Source organism: Hyaena hyaena, unplaced genomic scaffold (genome assembly GCF_003009895.1).
Source record: "Hyaena hyaena isolate Hyena2069 unplaced genomic scaffold, ASM300989v1 scaffold_80, whole genome shotgun sequence".
In the NCBI taxonomy this organism is placed as follows: Eukaryota; Metazoa; Chordata; class Mammalia; order Carnivora; family Hyaenidae; genus Hyaena; species Hyaena hyaena.
In genome coordinates this window covers 3,386,998-3,402,860 of record NW_024080712.1, presented here as the reverse complement: position 1 = coordinate 3,402,860, position 15,863 = coordinate 3,386,998, and the positions used below count along the sequence as shown (strand labels likewise).

Below are 15,863 nucleotides of genomic sequence, written 5' to 3'. Positions count from 1 at the left end.
TGGCTACCAGACCCTCCTCCCCTCCCTTTAGGTAAGCCTGCAAACCAGTGAGGAAGACAGAAATGAGTCCAGTGCTATAAAGGAGCAGAGGCTGAGAGAAAGTAAAGGAGGGAGGGGACAGTCACACAGAAGCATCATCTAACAGGATTAACCCATCCAAGAATTACATAACTCCCTAGGGATACGTACTTTTGTTTTGACTTACTATATATTCTTCATTAGGTATCTTACAACACTGAGTGGATAGATATTAACACATAGAAAACTGTTAGCTAACTAATCTTGTCTAATAACAATGTAGGTGAATCTCATCTTAGAAGAGAGTCTAATAGCCAAGTCACAGTTTTATTGCTCTATAGAGCATTCACCAATTTTATATGTAATTTAGCAATCTTATTCTAGCATTCTTTCTTTCCAGGACTATAAATGCTTCTAACTCTCCTATACTTTCCTGAACCAGCTTAACTCTATGCTGGTTCTTTCATTAATGAGTTAATTTGACAGAACCTACTTTAGACAGGATGCTGGGGACACTGCACAAATCCTGAAGGATGAAGAGGAAGAGCTTGCCCTGGGAAAGAGAAGGGGAAAACAGACTGCTGGGAACCCAAAACCTCAAGATAACATGGTCTTTCTTGCAGCAGGAAAGAGATGGCCCAGAAATGGCTAGAAGGCCAGTGAGGCTGGATGGAGAACACAAGGCAGGGCAGGTTTAAGACGAGGATGGAGCAGTAGGCAGAAACTAGATTACTCAGGGCCCTACAGATCAGTGTAGTGACGCAATTTACTACAATGTACAACAAGCCAACCAGTGGAGGACCGAGGAGGAGGATAAAATGCTCTGATGGCTACTGTGATACTGTAAAAAGACCACTCCTACTGCCATATAGGAAAAGAGATTGGAATAGAGAAGAGAGGAGGCCAAGAAATCAATGACAAAACCACTGTGGTATCCAGGTGAGGGGCAGAAGGTAGCCCAGTCTAGTAGGTAGGTAGAGATGGAGGGAGCAGGCAACACGACTGGAACCACACTGCCAGGGCTGCTGACAGATTACACTGTGGACCGAGGCAAAGGGTGGAATCAAGGATGACTTCTAAGCTCCTGGCTTGAACAACTGTAGATGGTGGTGGCGTCGACCGAAATGGGTGAGGCTACGGGTTAGAGGTTAACACACACATACACCCGGACTCGTGCAATTCATGAAGTAAGAACAGACTCCCCACTCCTTGAGTGTGATGAGGCTACTACAACCTTTCCGATTAGGTTCTCACAGAGCATCCTCTTTGGCCTCCAAGGTTTGTGTCATCAAACATTACGCTAATGGATTTCAAGCAATAACTTGGAAAATTCTAAGTGGCAGCTCAAAGTTTGGCCTAATCTTGCCCTCATTCTTATTTGACATATGCTGACTGTAAATAACTTTTATTTAATAAATCTTTAAGTGAAGATTTAAGTGAAGGGAGCAAATTCAAAATTAACTGTGAGTATAAACTGTCAGAGGTCTGTAAAAGGCAGCATCAGGATTTATAAAATACATGAGAAAGCCTTACACTTAAGAAAACATGTTAATCCTTTACACATGTGATAATTTAGACACTGCCCCCCCAACCCCACCCCCCAGTCTCTCTTCCCAGGAAATTAAGCTGTAGATGTAAGCACAAATCCAGTAAAAGACCAGTCTAACTTAAAATAAACAACAGAAGCGTCAGAAATTTATTCTTGTATACAAAAAGCAGCTTTAGCTTTTCCAGCAGATGAAAGTTGGAAGATACAACAATAAAGCTTAAAGACCATTTACAGTGAAACGGAAATTTTCAGTGTCTACCACAAGTCCAAATACAATGTGATGTGACTCTAATCACAACAAGTGACTTAGAGCAGTGACTGCTCTGTCTTGCAGTGATAAACAGCAAACTTGCCACTGAAATAACATTCCATGAAAAACCCTATTTTGGAGTGTCTGGGTGCTGGCCCAGTCGGTTGAGCATCCAGCTCTCGATTTCAGCTCAGGCCATGATCCCAGGGTTGTAGGATCGAGCCCCAAGTCAGGCTCCATGCTAAGCATGGAGCCTGCTAAAGATTCTCATTCTCATTCATTCTCTCTCTCTCTCTAAAAAAAAAAAAAAATGAGTAATGAATAAACCAATTTTTAAATCTATTTTAAGGAACCAAATTACATAATACCAAGGGATGCCTTTTGGATCAGATTTTTTTTCCCCATTTGGAAAATATTCTGTGATTCCAGATTATAATCAGCACCTTAATAAAAAGAACAATCAAGAAGAGGCTACTATACATAGTAATGAAGAGCATGGGAACTGGAGACTGAGCTTCTGGCTCCAAACTCTACTTAAAGTCTTCAGGCAAATTACTCAACACCCCTCAACTTCGATAATCACCTGTAAGATGAGGATAAGAAGAGTACCGCACTGGAAACTTCCAGTGTTTATCCACAGAAAGTTCTCTCCTTGTGGGCAGAGGCGAGAATTACACCCCACCCCACCCCACCCCCCAGTCTGCCCAGCAGTTTGGTGGATCCACGTGACAAGTTCGGGCTAATGCACTGTGAGCAGCAGTAATATGAGTCACACCCAGGACAAAGCATTTAACTGCTAGGGTGAGAAACTATTTCCCTGTTGCTTGCTGGGGGGGGCCACAAGATCCAGCAGCTAGGACCACAAAGCGACCACATATAGGGCAGCTGCCCTAGAGGGTCACCGTGGCCCACTGCAAATCAAGAAGCGAACCTTCATTTTGTTAGGGCACTGGGATTTGGGTGGAATTTGTTCCGCAGTGTATCGCAGGCAACGCAGACTAACACAAATCTAATTTGGTAGGCTGCTGGGAGGACTGAATGAGGTGGTGCCCAGCAGACACTAAACCTTTAAGAATGATTAGCAGGATGACTGTGGCTCTGATGGTTGGCGCAAAAGGACTTTGTTTCCCATAGTCAAGCCATCAGAATCTTCTCAGCTGTTTAGAGCTGTGCTACAAGGTTACTGAACTCATTTTTAAGTTTACAAGGCTTCACAGGACACGTGTGGACAGTGGAGTGGTTTTTATCTCAAAATGAGGGAAAGGAAAAAGTTCCTGCATGGCTATGTGAGCATATGGAAGTAACCTGTATCAGAGGACCTCAGCATAACCCTGGAATAATCACCTTCTTCATATACATTTGTACACCCAATACTGAGGCAGTATGAATGATGCTAAGAGTTTGGGGCTTTGCTATTTGTTTAAGTTGTGGAGAGTGCTCAAAATTCAGAGGGTTGGGGCCAGGGATGGCAAGATAAATCGTTCAATCAAAACTTTGAGAAGCTAAGTTCATTCTGCCAAAATTTTGGTAGCTCCATAGTACTTAATCATCATTAGAATGGTGATTAGGAATCTCCACACTGTTTTCCAGAGGGGCACTCTCAACAATAGCCAAAACATGGAAAGAGCCTAAGTGTCCATCAACTGACAAATGGATCAAGAAGATGTGGTTTATCTATACCATGGAATACTACATGGCAATGAGAAAGAATGACATCTGGCCATGTGTAGCAACGTGGATGGAACTTGAGGGTGTTATGCTGAGCGAAATAAGTCAGGCAGAGAAGGACAGCTACCATATGTTTGCACGTATAGGTGGATGAGAAGAACTTAACGGAGGACCATGGGGGAGAAGAAGGGGAAAAATAGTGGGGGAGAGGGAGGGAGGCAAACCATGAGAGTCTCTTGAATGCTGAGAAAAAAACAAGGGCAGATGGAGGTGGGGAGGAGGGGAAGGGGGGAGATGGGCATGGAGGAGGGCACTTGTAGGGATGAGCACTGGGTGTTATATGGAAACCAACTTGAAAATAAACTATTAAAAGAAAAAAGAATGGTGACATAGGAATCGGAGATTAAAGGACGATCACATATGGGGAGCCTCGGTGGCTCAAGCTGTTGGGTGTCTGACTTCAGCTCAGGTCATGATCTCATGGTTCATGGGTTTGAGCCCCATGTCAGACTCTGTGCTGATGGCTCGGAGCCTGGAGCCTGTTTCAGATTCTGTGTCTCCCTCTCTTTCTGCCCCTCCCCTGCTCATGCTCTGTCTCTCTCAAAAATAAACATTTAAAAAAATTTTTTTAAAAAGGGATGATCCTATAGGATATGACTGGCAGGGACAGGAAAGAAAAAAGGAGCAGTTCTATTCATACTCTTCCTGGTACTTGTCCCCTTGTCCCTAACAGAACTTCAAATGACAGTGTATATTCCTCAAGAGGAAAATTAAACTAAATGTTATTATTTTGCCACAGGCTCTAGAATTCCTGTCCTGATCTCTTTCTGCTAAAGAACAAAATCTATTTTAACTTTAATTCAGTTAAAAGGAAAGAATCTCAGGTCACTGTCTTAATTTTTTTTCCTATTTAAAGAAGAAAAAAAGAAAGTAAGAAACCCACTAAATTTTCTTACTTCTTTTTACAGACGACTTGTTAGAAGCAAGGAGAAATTCCACAAATGCTTACAGAACAGGCCTAAGCCCACTAAAGATGGTTCTCATAAACAAGACACCTGTCATGGACAATCAATCAAACGTATAAATGGGAGATACTTACCACATTTAATACTCTCTATCCGTACAGGGAGGCCAGACTGCGCTGCAGCAATCAATTTTAAGGCAATGTAAAACTGTGTTGGACCAAAATAACCAACCCGCTTTGCACCACACAGTTCTGTGATCTGAAAACAGACAAGAAAAACCAGGCTGAAAACCCCATTTCATAACAGGAAAATGAGACAAGATATATTATGAAATCCCAAGGATTTCACAGCATAGCTAACCAAAAACTCCCTGGAGAACTTATGTGTACACCCTGGTTGGAGATTATTTTCCTGCAGTTTACAGAAGATTTTCAATTCAGATAATTACAGTCCTATGTTTCAGGACTCAGTGATTAGTCCTCCTTTTTCAAAGAGGAAAAGAAAGGTGACAAAGGATGGCTGTTACTGTTCTTACAAAAGAGAATGACTTGTTCAGGGGGCGGATACTAATGTACAAAGTCTAGAAGAGCAATGGGGTGAAAAGAGAACAGGTTAGTCATTACCTCTACTTGTGGATTATCCCAGCTGATCAAAACTAAATGTGAATTAATGATTTTTAAAGTCTTCAGGCAACAGGATTTCCTAAACATTAAAATTACAATCAGGAGTGCTCACTTCAGAGAAACAAAAGGCGGGGAGGGCCTATGAGCACAAGTATCTTCAAGATTCTGCAATCTTTAATTTGCAGACCTTAAACTAACACCTATCCTATTGGTAATTTAAAAATATTCAGATTCTGTACCTCCCTCTCTGACCCTCCCCTGCTCACGCAGTCTGTCTCTCTCTCTCTCAGAAATAAAGCATTAAAAAATTTTTTTAAATAACAAATATTCAGTAACTTTTAAAAATTATTTCAAATACTCAAAAGCTCAAGTAATAGTTAAGTGGGGTGAAGATCTAAAAAGCACCCCCTACTTCCTATGGCCCCAAGAAAAACATTATATTCTTTTGGAAATGTTGTATGCATATATATATATGTAGATGTATATAAATGTGTGTATATATAGCACACACCTGTGTTTTTCCTCTTGTTTATCCAATACTTGATACAAAGAGAATACCACATACTATTTGCAACTTGTTTTTCATTTAGCATTATACCTTGAAGAAAAATATTTTCTATCAGAGCAATGAAAATCACATCTTTCTTTTAACTATATAATATTCTGCTATAAATATACACCGTGCCTTTTTTTAGTTGGTCCTTACGGATGGGCTTTTTAGATTTCCAAACTATAAACAGCCACTAATTAATCTTAAGAAAATTCCTATAAAAATTCAACTAGGACGTCAGCAAAAAACATGCGGGTTTTAAGAGCTTCCAAAAATTCTCTCCTCCATCAAAACAATGAGAAAACTAAGAAAATGAACAGAGCTCTGGAAATTAACCGAAGGCTTGCAGCTAGCCAGGGAGTGTCTACTATTCAAGAAAGGCTGCTGGATCTCTGGAAGAACAGAGCTCTGTGGTATGTAACTGGCCTCACACCCATGCCCCCGGCCCAACTGCGGGCATTTTCACTGTGGTTGCAGGCATCCCCAGCCTGTAGTCACCGAGAGACAGCGGAGCAGCCGCAGGAGGGGGCAGGACAGGGCTGGGCTTCTTGAATGTATAGATTAGTCTCTCTCTCTCTCTCTCTCTCTCTCTCTCTCTCTCTCTCTGTCTTCCCTCCTTCTGATAATCCTAGTATTTCTCCTGGCAGGTGGTACACCTCTCCTAGCCCTCGACTAAGGAACTGGGGTTGGGGGGAGAGAATCCTACCTTCTTGGCTGGACCCGCCATGAACAGAGCTTTGTGGGGAGAGGTGGGAAGCAGGCTGTGGCTCAAATACTGCAGATTCACTGTTCTTACCAAGATTTAGCAAATTTTCTTCAATGTTTCTCCATTTGCTGCATGTCCTCAAGTCAATTTCCAAAGACTTCAAATGATTTATAGGGGTTTTTTTTTGTTTTTTGTTTTTTTTTTTTTTTTGCTACTAGTTAATAGGTTGTTTCACAGGATGTTATACAGTAAAGAGAACAGCCCCTGTAGTAAATGAGTTGGTTGTGAATCCTGGCCCGGGGAACTAATTAGCTGTTTGCATAACCTAAAGCAAACTACTTAACTCTCATGGCTTAGTTTCTCCATAAGAACAAAAAGAGATGAGGGTACTTACCTCATGAAAGCTAAATTAGCAGTCCTGACAATAGTGTCCAATCAATCATAGCTGTCTGATTTATTGATCTATTTGTCTTATTTTGTTCCCAGTCCAGCTGCATATTACAATAATTGGAGGAGCTTTTGAAAAATACAGATAGCTAGGCCCTATCCCCCAAAGATTCTGCTTTAATTGGTAATTTGTGTGGCCCAGGCATGGGTATTTTTGCAAAGCTCTCAAGGTAATTCTAATGTGCCGCCAAGTTAGAGAATCAGACTCTTTGAGTGATCTCATTCTCTCTCCAGGGTTCAATTACCATCCAAATGATCCAAATCACTTTCTCCAAACCTAACACCTCATGGGCTTTTCCAAAACTCTAACACGGATACCCAAGGCCATCTCAGACATACTACATATCAGCCAGACTCATTTGTCCCTCCCCACACAGCCTGGCATCTGCTAACTAATCTTCTGGCAGCCCTCATCTCAGTTGCTGACATCAGCTATTCCACATCCTAAATTGGAAACTTCTATTCAATGGTAACCATATCCAGTTGATCCTACCACTGAGCCATGTCCCAAATCAACGCTATCTTCTCCTCTGCCAGGGCCTTAACCCTTCCTAGTGTCTCACCTGGCTATCATGACAGAATTTTTAAATTTTTTTAATGTATTTGTTTTTGAGAGAGAGATAGAAAGTGAAAGCGGGCGAGGAGCAGAGGGAGAGGGAAACACAGAATCGGAAGCAGGCTCCAGGCTCTGAGCTGTCAGTGCAGAGCTCAAACCCACGAATCAGGAGAGCATGACCTGAGCCAAAGTCGGACACCCAACTGACTGAGCGACCCAGGCACCCCTATCGTGACAGATTTTTTTTTTTTTAAATAGAATTCACACACTTAACCATACAGGGACAGATTTACCTTTCTCTAACTTTATCCCATTAGTTGTTCTTTTCGCAAAAGGAGCAGGCACTAATACTGAGAGAGGTGAAGAACCCCTGAGTGTGGCTTTCAGAAAAAAGTTCAGTTTTCCTCAAATGAACAAGTAGACATCATTACTAATTATCAGAATTTATTTGTAGAAGAAATATTGCTCTCTGGAACTTAAACTTTTTCTAATCTATATTTAGCTTTTTACTGAAATATAATATTCATATAGAAAAGCATAATATACATAATATACATACAGAAAAGCATACAAATCCTAAGTGTACAGTGCATGGGGAGATGAGTTTTCACGAATGGAACACAACTATGTAACTAGCACCCAGAATCAAGAAATAAAACATCACAAGCCTTCTAAAGCCGCCTTTGCAGCTCCTTTCAATTGCTACACACATGCCATTTTCCTAACTTCTAATACCACAGATTGTATCAAGTTCAGAAAAAGGCAAGACTAAATAGTTAAAGAGTGTGTACCCTCATGTCTGGCTTCTTTGTTCATTGCTGTTTGTGACAGTCTTCAAGTTGTTGAGTGAAATTATGGTCCAGTCATTTTTGTTGTTATTTAATACTTGTGTGGATATATCACAAATTATTGATCCTTCTGCCACTGGACATTTGGATGGTTTCCACTTTGGGTCTATTCTGAGTCGTGCTGCTGTAACATTCTTGCACATTATCTTGTCAAGACATGTAGACTGGAATACATTGGTGTGAAATACATTTCTCTATAGGTTCCTATCTAAGAGCAGTAATTGCTGGCTTACCGGATATGTGTATGTTCAGCATTAGTAGTTATGGCCACACTGCTTCACATCCTAGCCAACGCGTGGTATTTTTTGGGTTTTTCATTTTCACTATTCTAATGGGAGTATGGTAGTATCTCAGTGTAGTTTTACTTTGCATTTTTTCTGAGAATCAGGAAGTTTATTATCACGTTTTCGTGGAATCTTAGGTATTATGGTTCAGATACCAATTTCAACATGTGGACAGGGAGGTATCCCACACAGTGCCAAGTAATTCTCCAGACACCACCTGGTGTCCTACAATTCAACTCAACTCGGACACTATTACCCAGAGGCAGCATCAGACTCCACAGATCAAGGGCTCAGTCCTACAAGACTACCTCTTGGCCCCTGCCCCACTTCAGACACCAAGTCACAAGCCCAGGTTGTGATCAGAGGTTCCCATGACCCTCTCCTCAGATTCAGTTAATTTGCTAAAGCAGTTCACCAAACTCAAAGAAACATTTTCCTCAGTAAATTAACAGTTCATTATAAAAAGGATATAACCCAGAAACAGCCAAAAAGAAATGAATAGGGCAAGGTATGGGGGAGGGTTCAGAGCTCCTATACTCCCTTGGAGCACCGGACTTCCCCAAATCCCCCTGTGCTCACCAACACGGATAGTCTCTGAAGCCTTTTTTTTTTTTTTTTTTTTTTTTTTTTACGTTCGCTTCTTACAAAAGCATGGTTGATTAAATCACTGACCACGGCTGATGGATTCAACCTCCAGCCCCCTCCCCGCCTGGAGGTTTGTATGGGGCAGGTATCAAAAGTTCCAAACCTCTAATCACAAGGTTGGCTCCCTAGGCATCCAGCCCCCATTGTGGTTGCTAACGGCTTCCCCAGAGTTGTCTCATTAACATATCAAAGACATGTTTTCCATTCCAATCACAAGAAACTCCAAGGGTTTTTAGGAGCTCTGTGCCTGGAAGTAGGTTGAAGACCAAATATGTATTTGTTACTATAAATCACAACATTACAACAGGCCATTTTCATGTGACTAATTCTCTACTAACCTCCATGAAACAGGGAGATGTGTGTCTTGTTCATCAGTTCATTCTCTTCCATACTGTCTATACTTAATAGGAGTTGAGTAAGTAAGTTTTCTGACCCATACTCACCTCAGCTCATCTTCCAATTCTACTGCGTCTTCCACAGTGTCTGCACACTTTTCCTTGTGAAAGCTGACAATACTGTTCTCATGCTTTAAGACACATCAGCCTGGAACTCCACCCACCTCAGGACAATATTCTGTCTCTTCAGTATGGCATTAAAGTCCCTTCACAACCTGGCCCTCACCACATCTCTAGCTTCATCTATGAACACAACAGATAGGTGGATGCGAGAACACACAACACAAGTTCTGTAGCTGCATTCCACTCCTCCCAGTGTCAGACACATCTTGTGGTTTTACATCTCGGTATCTATGCACTCCATGCAGAAGGTGGTAAACTACATAGCCTTCAATTCAAGGTTGGCTTCCAACACAGAAAACTAATTAGTTTTATAACTTTGGGCAGATTGCCTGAAACCTAATTTTCTCATAGGTAAAACAGAGATATTGCCTCTCATAGGACTATTGTGAAGAAAAAAATGTACTAGTGTGCTAAATGAACCTAATGCAATGCTTAACCATACTCAATAATCGTTGGTTCCATACCTTTTACATAAAACTGAACTTTTTTTAATGTTTATGAGAAATGTTGAAAGAGAGAGAAAGAGAGTGAGCGAGGGGGCGAGCAAGCAAACACGCGCGCACGCAGGGAGCCCAATGCAGAGTTCAAACCCACAAACTGTGAGGTTGTGACCTGAGCCAAAATTAAGAGTCAGCCCTTGGCCACCTGAGTAGTTCGCCAGTTAAGCATCAGACTTTGGCTCAGGTCATGATCTCAAGGTCTGTGATTTCGAATCCTGTACTGGGCTCTGTGCTGAGAGCTCAGAGCCTGGAGCCTGCTTCAGATTCTGGGTCTCCCTCTCTCTCTACCCCTCCCCAGCTCACATACTCTCGCCCACATCCCCCTCTCAAAAATAACAAAAAAATGTTTAAAAAATGAGTCAGCCCTTAACCAACTGAGCCACCTAGCTGCCCCACTCCCTCCATTCTTAAATGCCACTTCTCTGTAGCGCCTTCCCAAATCCCCAGGTGTACTTTATTTTCTCTGTGTATCCTGACTCTTCAAATAGCTATAAATGCCCATCACGTGATATACTGTCTTGGATTTGCTTTCAAATAAAAGGGGGAGTAAGGAGATCGTATGGGTGACCAGAAAGCCCCAGAGTTGCGAAGTGTTGAAGTTGGGAGTTCACTCTCCTACTCTGTACCTAATGTGTACGTTTGAAATTCTCCACATTCAAGCGTTTTCATGTCCATTTCAGCACTTATATTTTAATTATCTGTTTCTCTCTGCCTCCCATTAAAATGTCTTCTCTCCAAAGGCAAGGGATAACTTCCATTCAGCTCCTAGCACAAGGGTAGACATCCAAGATGCGGTCAAAAATTTCTCAATCAAGTGAATGAACCAACCCTCACAGATAAAAAGTAACAGTTGTACATCTCTTACTGTGAATAAATAACACATCTTTAGGTACAGGCTTGCCTATACATGGGAAAAAACACCAACATCATCAATGTGCATTCCAGAATGAATATAACGACCTTGCAGAATAATCCCTAAGAAATAATTCCTGACATGTGGACAATTTAACAACTACTATTTCTGTCAGCTTTAATTTAGTATCAAGTTGACCTTCAGTTATTCCTTTGCCGTAAATAATACACAGAACTGAGAAGCTCTTAACTAAAGGTAAATGAAATTGCTACTAAAACCTCCATATGGTACTTTGAGACCAGCACCCAAATCTGACATTAGTCAACTGCTTTATTTGCCTTGGAAAGTGTCCCTCGGTCTCATGTACCACAGAATCACTGCTTTGTAACAAATGTGGAATATACCTACATATGTGAGATAAGCCCACAGAGGTCACTTTTCTTGCTCTCTGTACACCAACTCCCCAAGAGACAGGTCAAGAACTTTATGAAATACTCAAGCCACAAGAAGATAATTATAAGCCTTTGGAACTTATATATGGACCCTTGTCAGCCTGAGACCTCTCAATTCAAAAAGGAGGTTAATTCTGTAAGTTTTGTTTGTCAAGGTTCAAGATGTTCTCAGTCTAAATTAAATTCTCCATGAAAGCTCTCAATTGTGGGTAGAAATATTTTACCACAAACTGAAGGAAATAAGGTGGTACTTTATCCCAGATAGTCAATTAGCAGGAGATATTTTATATAATTCCTCCTTCAAACAGTCCAAGTTGCCAAGCATTTCTCAAAATAAAGAAAAAATACAAAGATTCCACTCTTCTTTTTAAGTCTCAACTCCAAACCCATAACACTCTCAGCTGGATCCATCTCGGTTTACACGTTGGGCAAGTTTCTGACGCAGAACAAGAACCTATGGACTAGTTATTTGTTTTCTCAGGTGGAAGGCCAAAGATGGGGGCAGGGGGAGGAATGGATGAAATCAACTTCCTTACAGCTTACAGATGTACACTAAACTGTGGGGGTGCTGGATACAAATCAGAAAAATACACCGACCATTTGGGAGGAACCTGGACAAAGTTGTGGAAGAAGATTGAAGGCCACTAAAATAGCTTCCCTACTACCTAATTTTGAAAGATTAAGCGACTGTGCTGAGTAATCAGTCCACACATGTTCCAGTATGCCTGAAATAATACTTTCTTTCCTAGTTGAAATGTAATAAATTTTCAGAACCGTTCAAAGGTTGGAATAAGCTTCTTTCTTTCAAGTATTTTTAAAGATTTAAAAACGTTGGAAAGATTTAAAATTGTAAAAAGTTTTGTTGGGAGGGGTTGAAAGAAGCCTGCAAGAGTACCAGTGGACCCTTATTTTCTATTCTTTCTCTGCTGCAGCTGCCAAGTTCAGATTCTTTGCTCACACATCAACTGCGTCAAGTCCTTCCCCTAGATGCGTGCAATTTCACATGCCATCCTCCACACTCCCTCTATGATGTCTTACTAAAACAAGATCACCCCCGAACTCAAAGGGACTTCCAGGACTCCCCACTCCCTTTCCTGTAAAACCCAGACTCCTGGGCATGGCTCTGGAGGCCTTTCCATCTGACCCAAACCACCTTTCCAACAACCCCATGTCTTTCTCCTCCCACCCTGCATCTAAAGCTTCAGCCACTCCAGCTGCCAAACAGTCTCTCAACACGTAAGAGCCATTCAGGCCTCTGGGCACCTGTTGTGTCCTGTGCCTGGGGGGCTGGAGGTCCCCCCACTTCACTGCCCGCAAGGCTCAGTCTTCAGATCACCTCAGGACCAACCATATGTTTGCAACCTTAATTCCACAGGGCATGTTTTCTGCATTCCCATAACCCTTTTCAGTAGGTTTCTATCACATCACTAGCCTTGCAATATAGCACATTCTGTATTTTGGTCATTATCCCCACTGTACCCCATCTCCTTCCCCTACCCCTCAACTGCCCAGCACAAGGCAACGGCGTATCTTTATCATTCGTACCCCCAGACTCATACTTTACAATGCTTGCTATTTCTCACTTGCTCAATGAATGTTTGCTGAATTAATTCATTTTCACAGCCTGTAGTAGCAGAATTGCTCCTCTTTTTCTCATCTTGTAATTACTTTTACAAGTGGCTGCTAAACTGGCTTTAGTCATCTCACACCATATAGCCATAAGGGCTCCTGCAGGAATATAAGAGAATACCATCTTGTCTGTGCCCACCTAGGAAGGCCTGATTAGGATCACAGTGCCAGGAAAGGCCTCCACCATGCTTTATCCTGGCCTCTGCCTCGGAGCCCAGGACATGTCAGTAGTGCTCCAGCTGCTCGATGCTCCAGAGAACAGCACTGCAGGCTTCTTCCTCCAAGCCTCCCCCTACTCAGCATACCCCCAGGGGATGGCAGCCCCCATGTCACCCTCAAAAACAGAAATATAGATGACTAGGGGAGCCTGAGTGGCTCAGCCAGTTAAGTCTCTGACTCTTGATTTCAGCTCAGGTCACCATCTCACGGTTCATTCGATCAATCGATCAAGTCCTAATCGGGCTCTACACTGATAATGGGGAGCCTGTTTGGGATTCTCTCTCTCCCTCTCTGATGCTTCCCCATTTGCATGCATGCGCTCACTCTCTCGCTCTCCCCTCTCTCTCCTTCTCTCTCCCTCTCTCAAAATAAACACACAAACATTTTTAAAGAAATACAGAGGACTATTTGAAGGGCATGCTTGCAAGCTGTACCAGCTGAAGAGTCAGATCAACTATCCTGAATTTTCCCTTTCTGTCCACTTACAGATTCTAAAAATCAAGAGGGACTTTCAGTCCAGAGGGACCTGGTGAGCTGCCCAAGAAAATATGAACCCCCATATCCAATTACTCAACATCAGGTACCATAGTATATGCCTAAGCCAAAGTACCACACTGTTAAAGAGAGGACAGACATTCAGGGCTTAGTCATAATTTCAGACAGAGTAGAGCCCACTAATACCTGAAAGTAGTTAATAGTTTAAAATGCACTGGGTATCTCCCCATTAAAAGCACTGTGCTCAGTGCCATGCTAGGAATTGAGCAGCACTGAACAAAATAACTTATTCTTTTCTCTCTCACTCTCTCATTCTCTTCCTTCCCCACCCCTAAATGCTTTACTATTCACCTCCCCAAAACAGAGATACTCTCCTACACCATCTCACCATCATCACCCTGCCTCAGGAAATCAACATTAATATTATTCCATAGCATATGGTCCATACCCACATTCCCTCAGTTGTCCTATAAATGGCTTATAGAACTGAATTTTCTCTTTTATAACCAAGACTTAATGTTCATGCATCACATTTTTGTATTATCTCTCCTTAATCTTTCCCTAATCTAGCACAATCCCCCTTGATTATTCATGATACTGAATCCTTTCACAAGCTCACAATGCTCCTGCAGAACGTCCACATTGTAGATTTGTCCATTTCCTTGTGGTAACGTTCACATCAAACCTTTCTGGCAAGAACACCATATAAGTGATACTGTGATAGAGTAAGAGGTACACATCAGTGAGGGGCACTTATCATAAAGTTAGAACATTCCACCACTGAGGGCCAAGCTTAGCCATTTGGTTAAGGTGGTGACAGCCAGACCTCTCTGCTTTACAAAAACATGCTTTGACACAGCACTTTGAGACCATGTGAATATTCTACCCTCTGACAAACTCGCTTGTGAATTCGTTAAATACTAATTCTAAGTAAGTTTAGCTAACTTAACTTCAACGTCTACAGAACTGGAATCCTAATTCAAAATCCCCCCAAAAATGGGGAAGATATTTATTCCATGTGGTATGTGTCATTATCTCCAGCTTATGCACAAATAAACACCACAGCTTAGTTAAGTGAGACGTTCAAGGTTACAAGTTCAGTGCCAATCAAACCTACACATACATGTGTCCAAAGCTCATGGTCTCCCCATTACATCAGGGGTTGGAAAACTAATGTTCACAAGCCAAATCTGGACCATTGCCTGGTTTTGTATGGCTCGTGAGCTGAGAATGGTTTTTACAGATGAACATTTGCAATCAATTTAATGATTAGGAAACACTAACTCTGGGGGCTTCTGGGTTGCTCAGGTGGATGTTCGGCTCAGGTCATGATCTCACAGTTTGTGAGTTCAAGCCCTGCATCAGGCTCTCTGCTGTCAGCACAGAGCCCACTTTGGATACTCTGTCCCCCTCTCTGCCCCTCCCCTGATCGCTTGCTCTCTCAAAAGTAAATAAACATTTTTTAAAAAGGAAACACTAACTTTGAATCCCATCAGGTAAAAGGTTTATCCAAAACAAGAATCCCATGTTTCTTACTAGCAGACCTGTATTACTTAAAAAATTTTGTGGTGGGTTATTATATTTTGAATTTTGTCAATAAAAAGTTTGTGGAAGTTTGTTTTGTCTTTTGTTATATAAGTAAGTACCCAAATAGCATCCTCAATTTTGTCTCTTGGCCTACAAAATACTAAAATATTTACTGTCAGGCCCTTTACAGTAAGGGTTACCGACCCCCCACACTGCCTCTCTGAGCCATACTTTGTATCCTTGCAGAAACCCTCACTAGCCATGCAGAAAAAGGGTATTTTCTTGAAATAACCAGCTATACTAAGTAAATGCCAGCTTAAAGATTGAACACTTCCATTAGGAAAGAAGAACACACATGTATTATGCCCCATTTTCTACCCATTTGTTTGAAATTTTCAGAAGCTTTTGAATAAGGGCTTCCTGTGTAACCATATACTTCCACAGCAACCGACTGGAGCAACTGGATGCCAGATTTCAGTTACAAGCAAAATCTATGCAATAACTAACACCCCAAAAATAAGAGTCTGCCCTTTTTTGCAGCTTTGAGGGAAAACTGACAAA

At 41.8% G+C, this 15,863-nt stretch overlaps 1 protein-coding gene across 6 annotated transcripts in view; it reads right to left on the bottom strand.

Annotated features, from left to right (window-relative positions):
• The window catches only part of REPS2 (RALBP1 associated Eps domain containing 2), a 220,926-nt gene that overhangs the window by 159,920 nt on the left and 45,143 nt on the right, over positions 1-15,863 (bottom strand). For all 6 annotated transcript variants that reach the window (XM_039233865.1, XM_039233866.1, XM_039233867.1 and 3 more), the window contains exon 2: positions 4,585-4,708. In XM_039233865.1, coding sequence (XP_039089796.1) covers positions 4,585-4,708 — 124 coding nt within the window. The remainder of the gene's footprint in view (positions 1-4,584; positions 4,709-15,863) is intronic.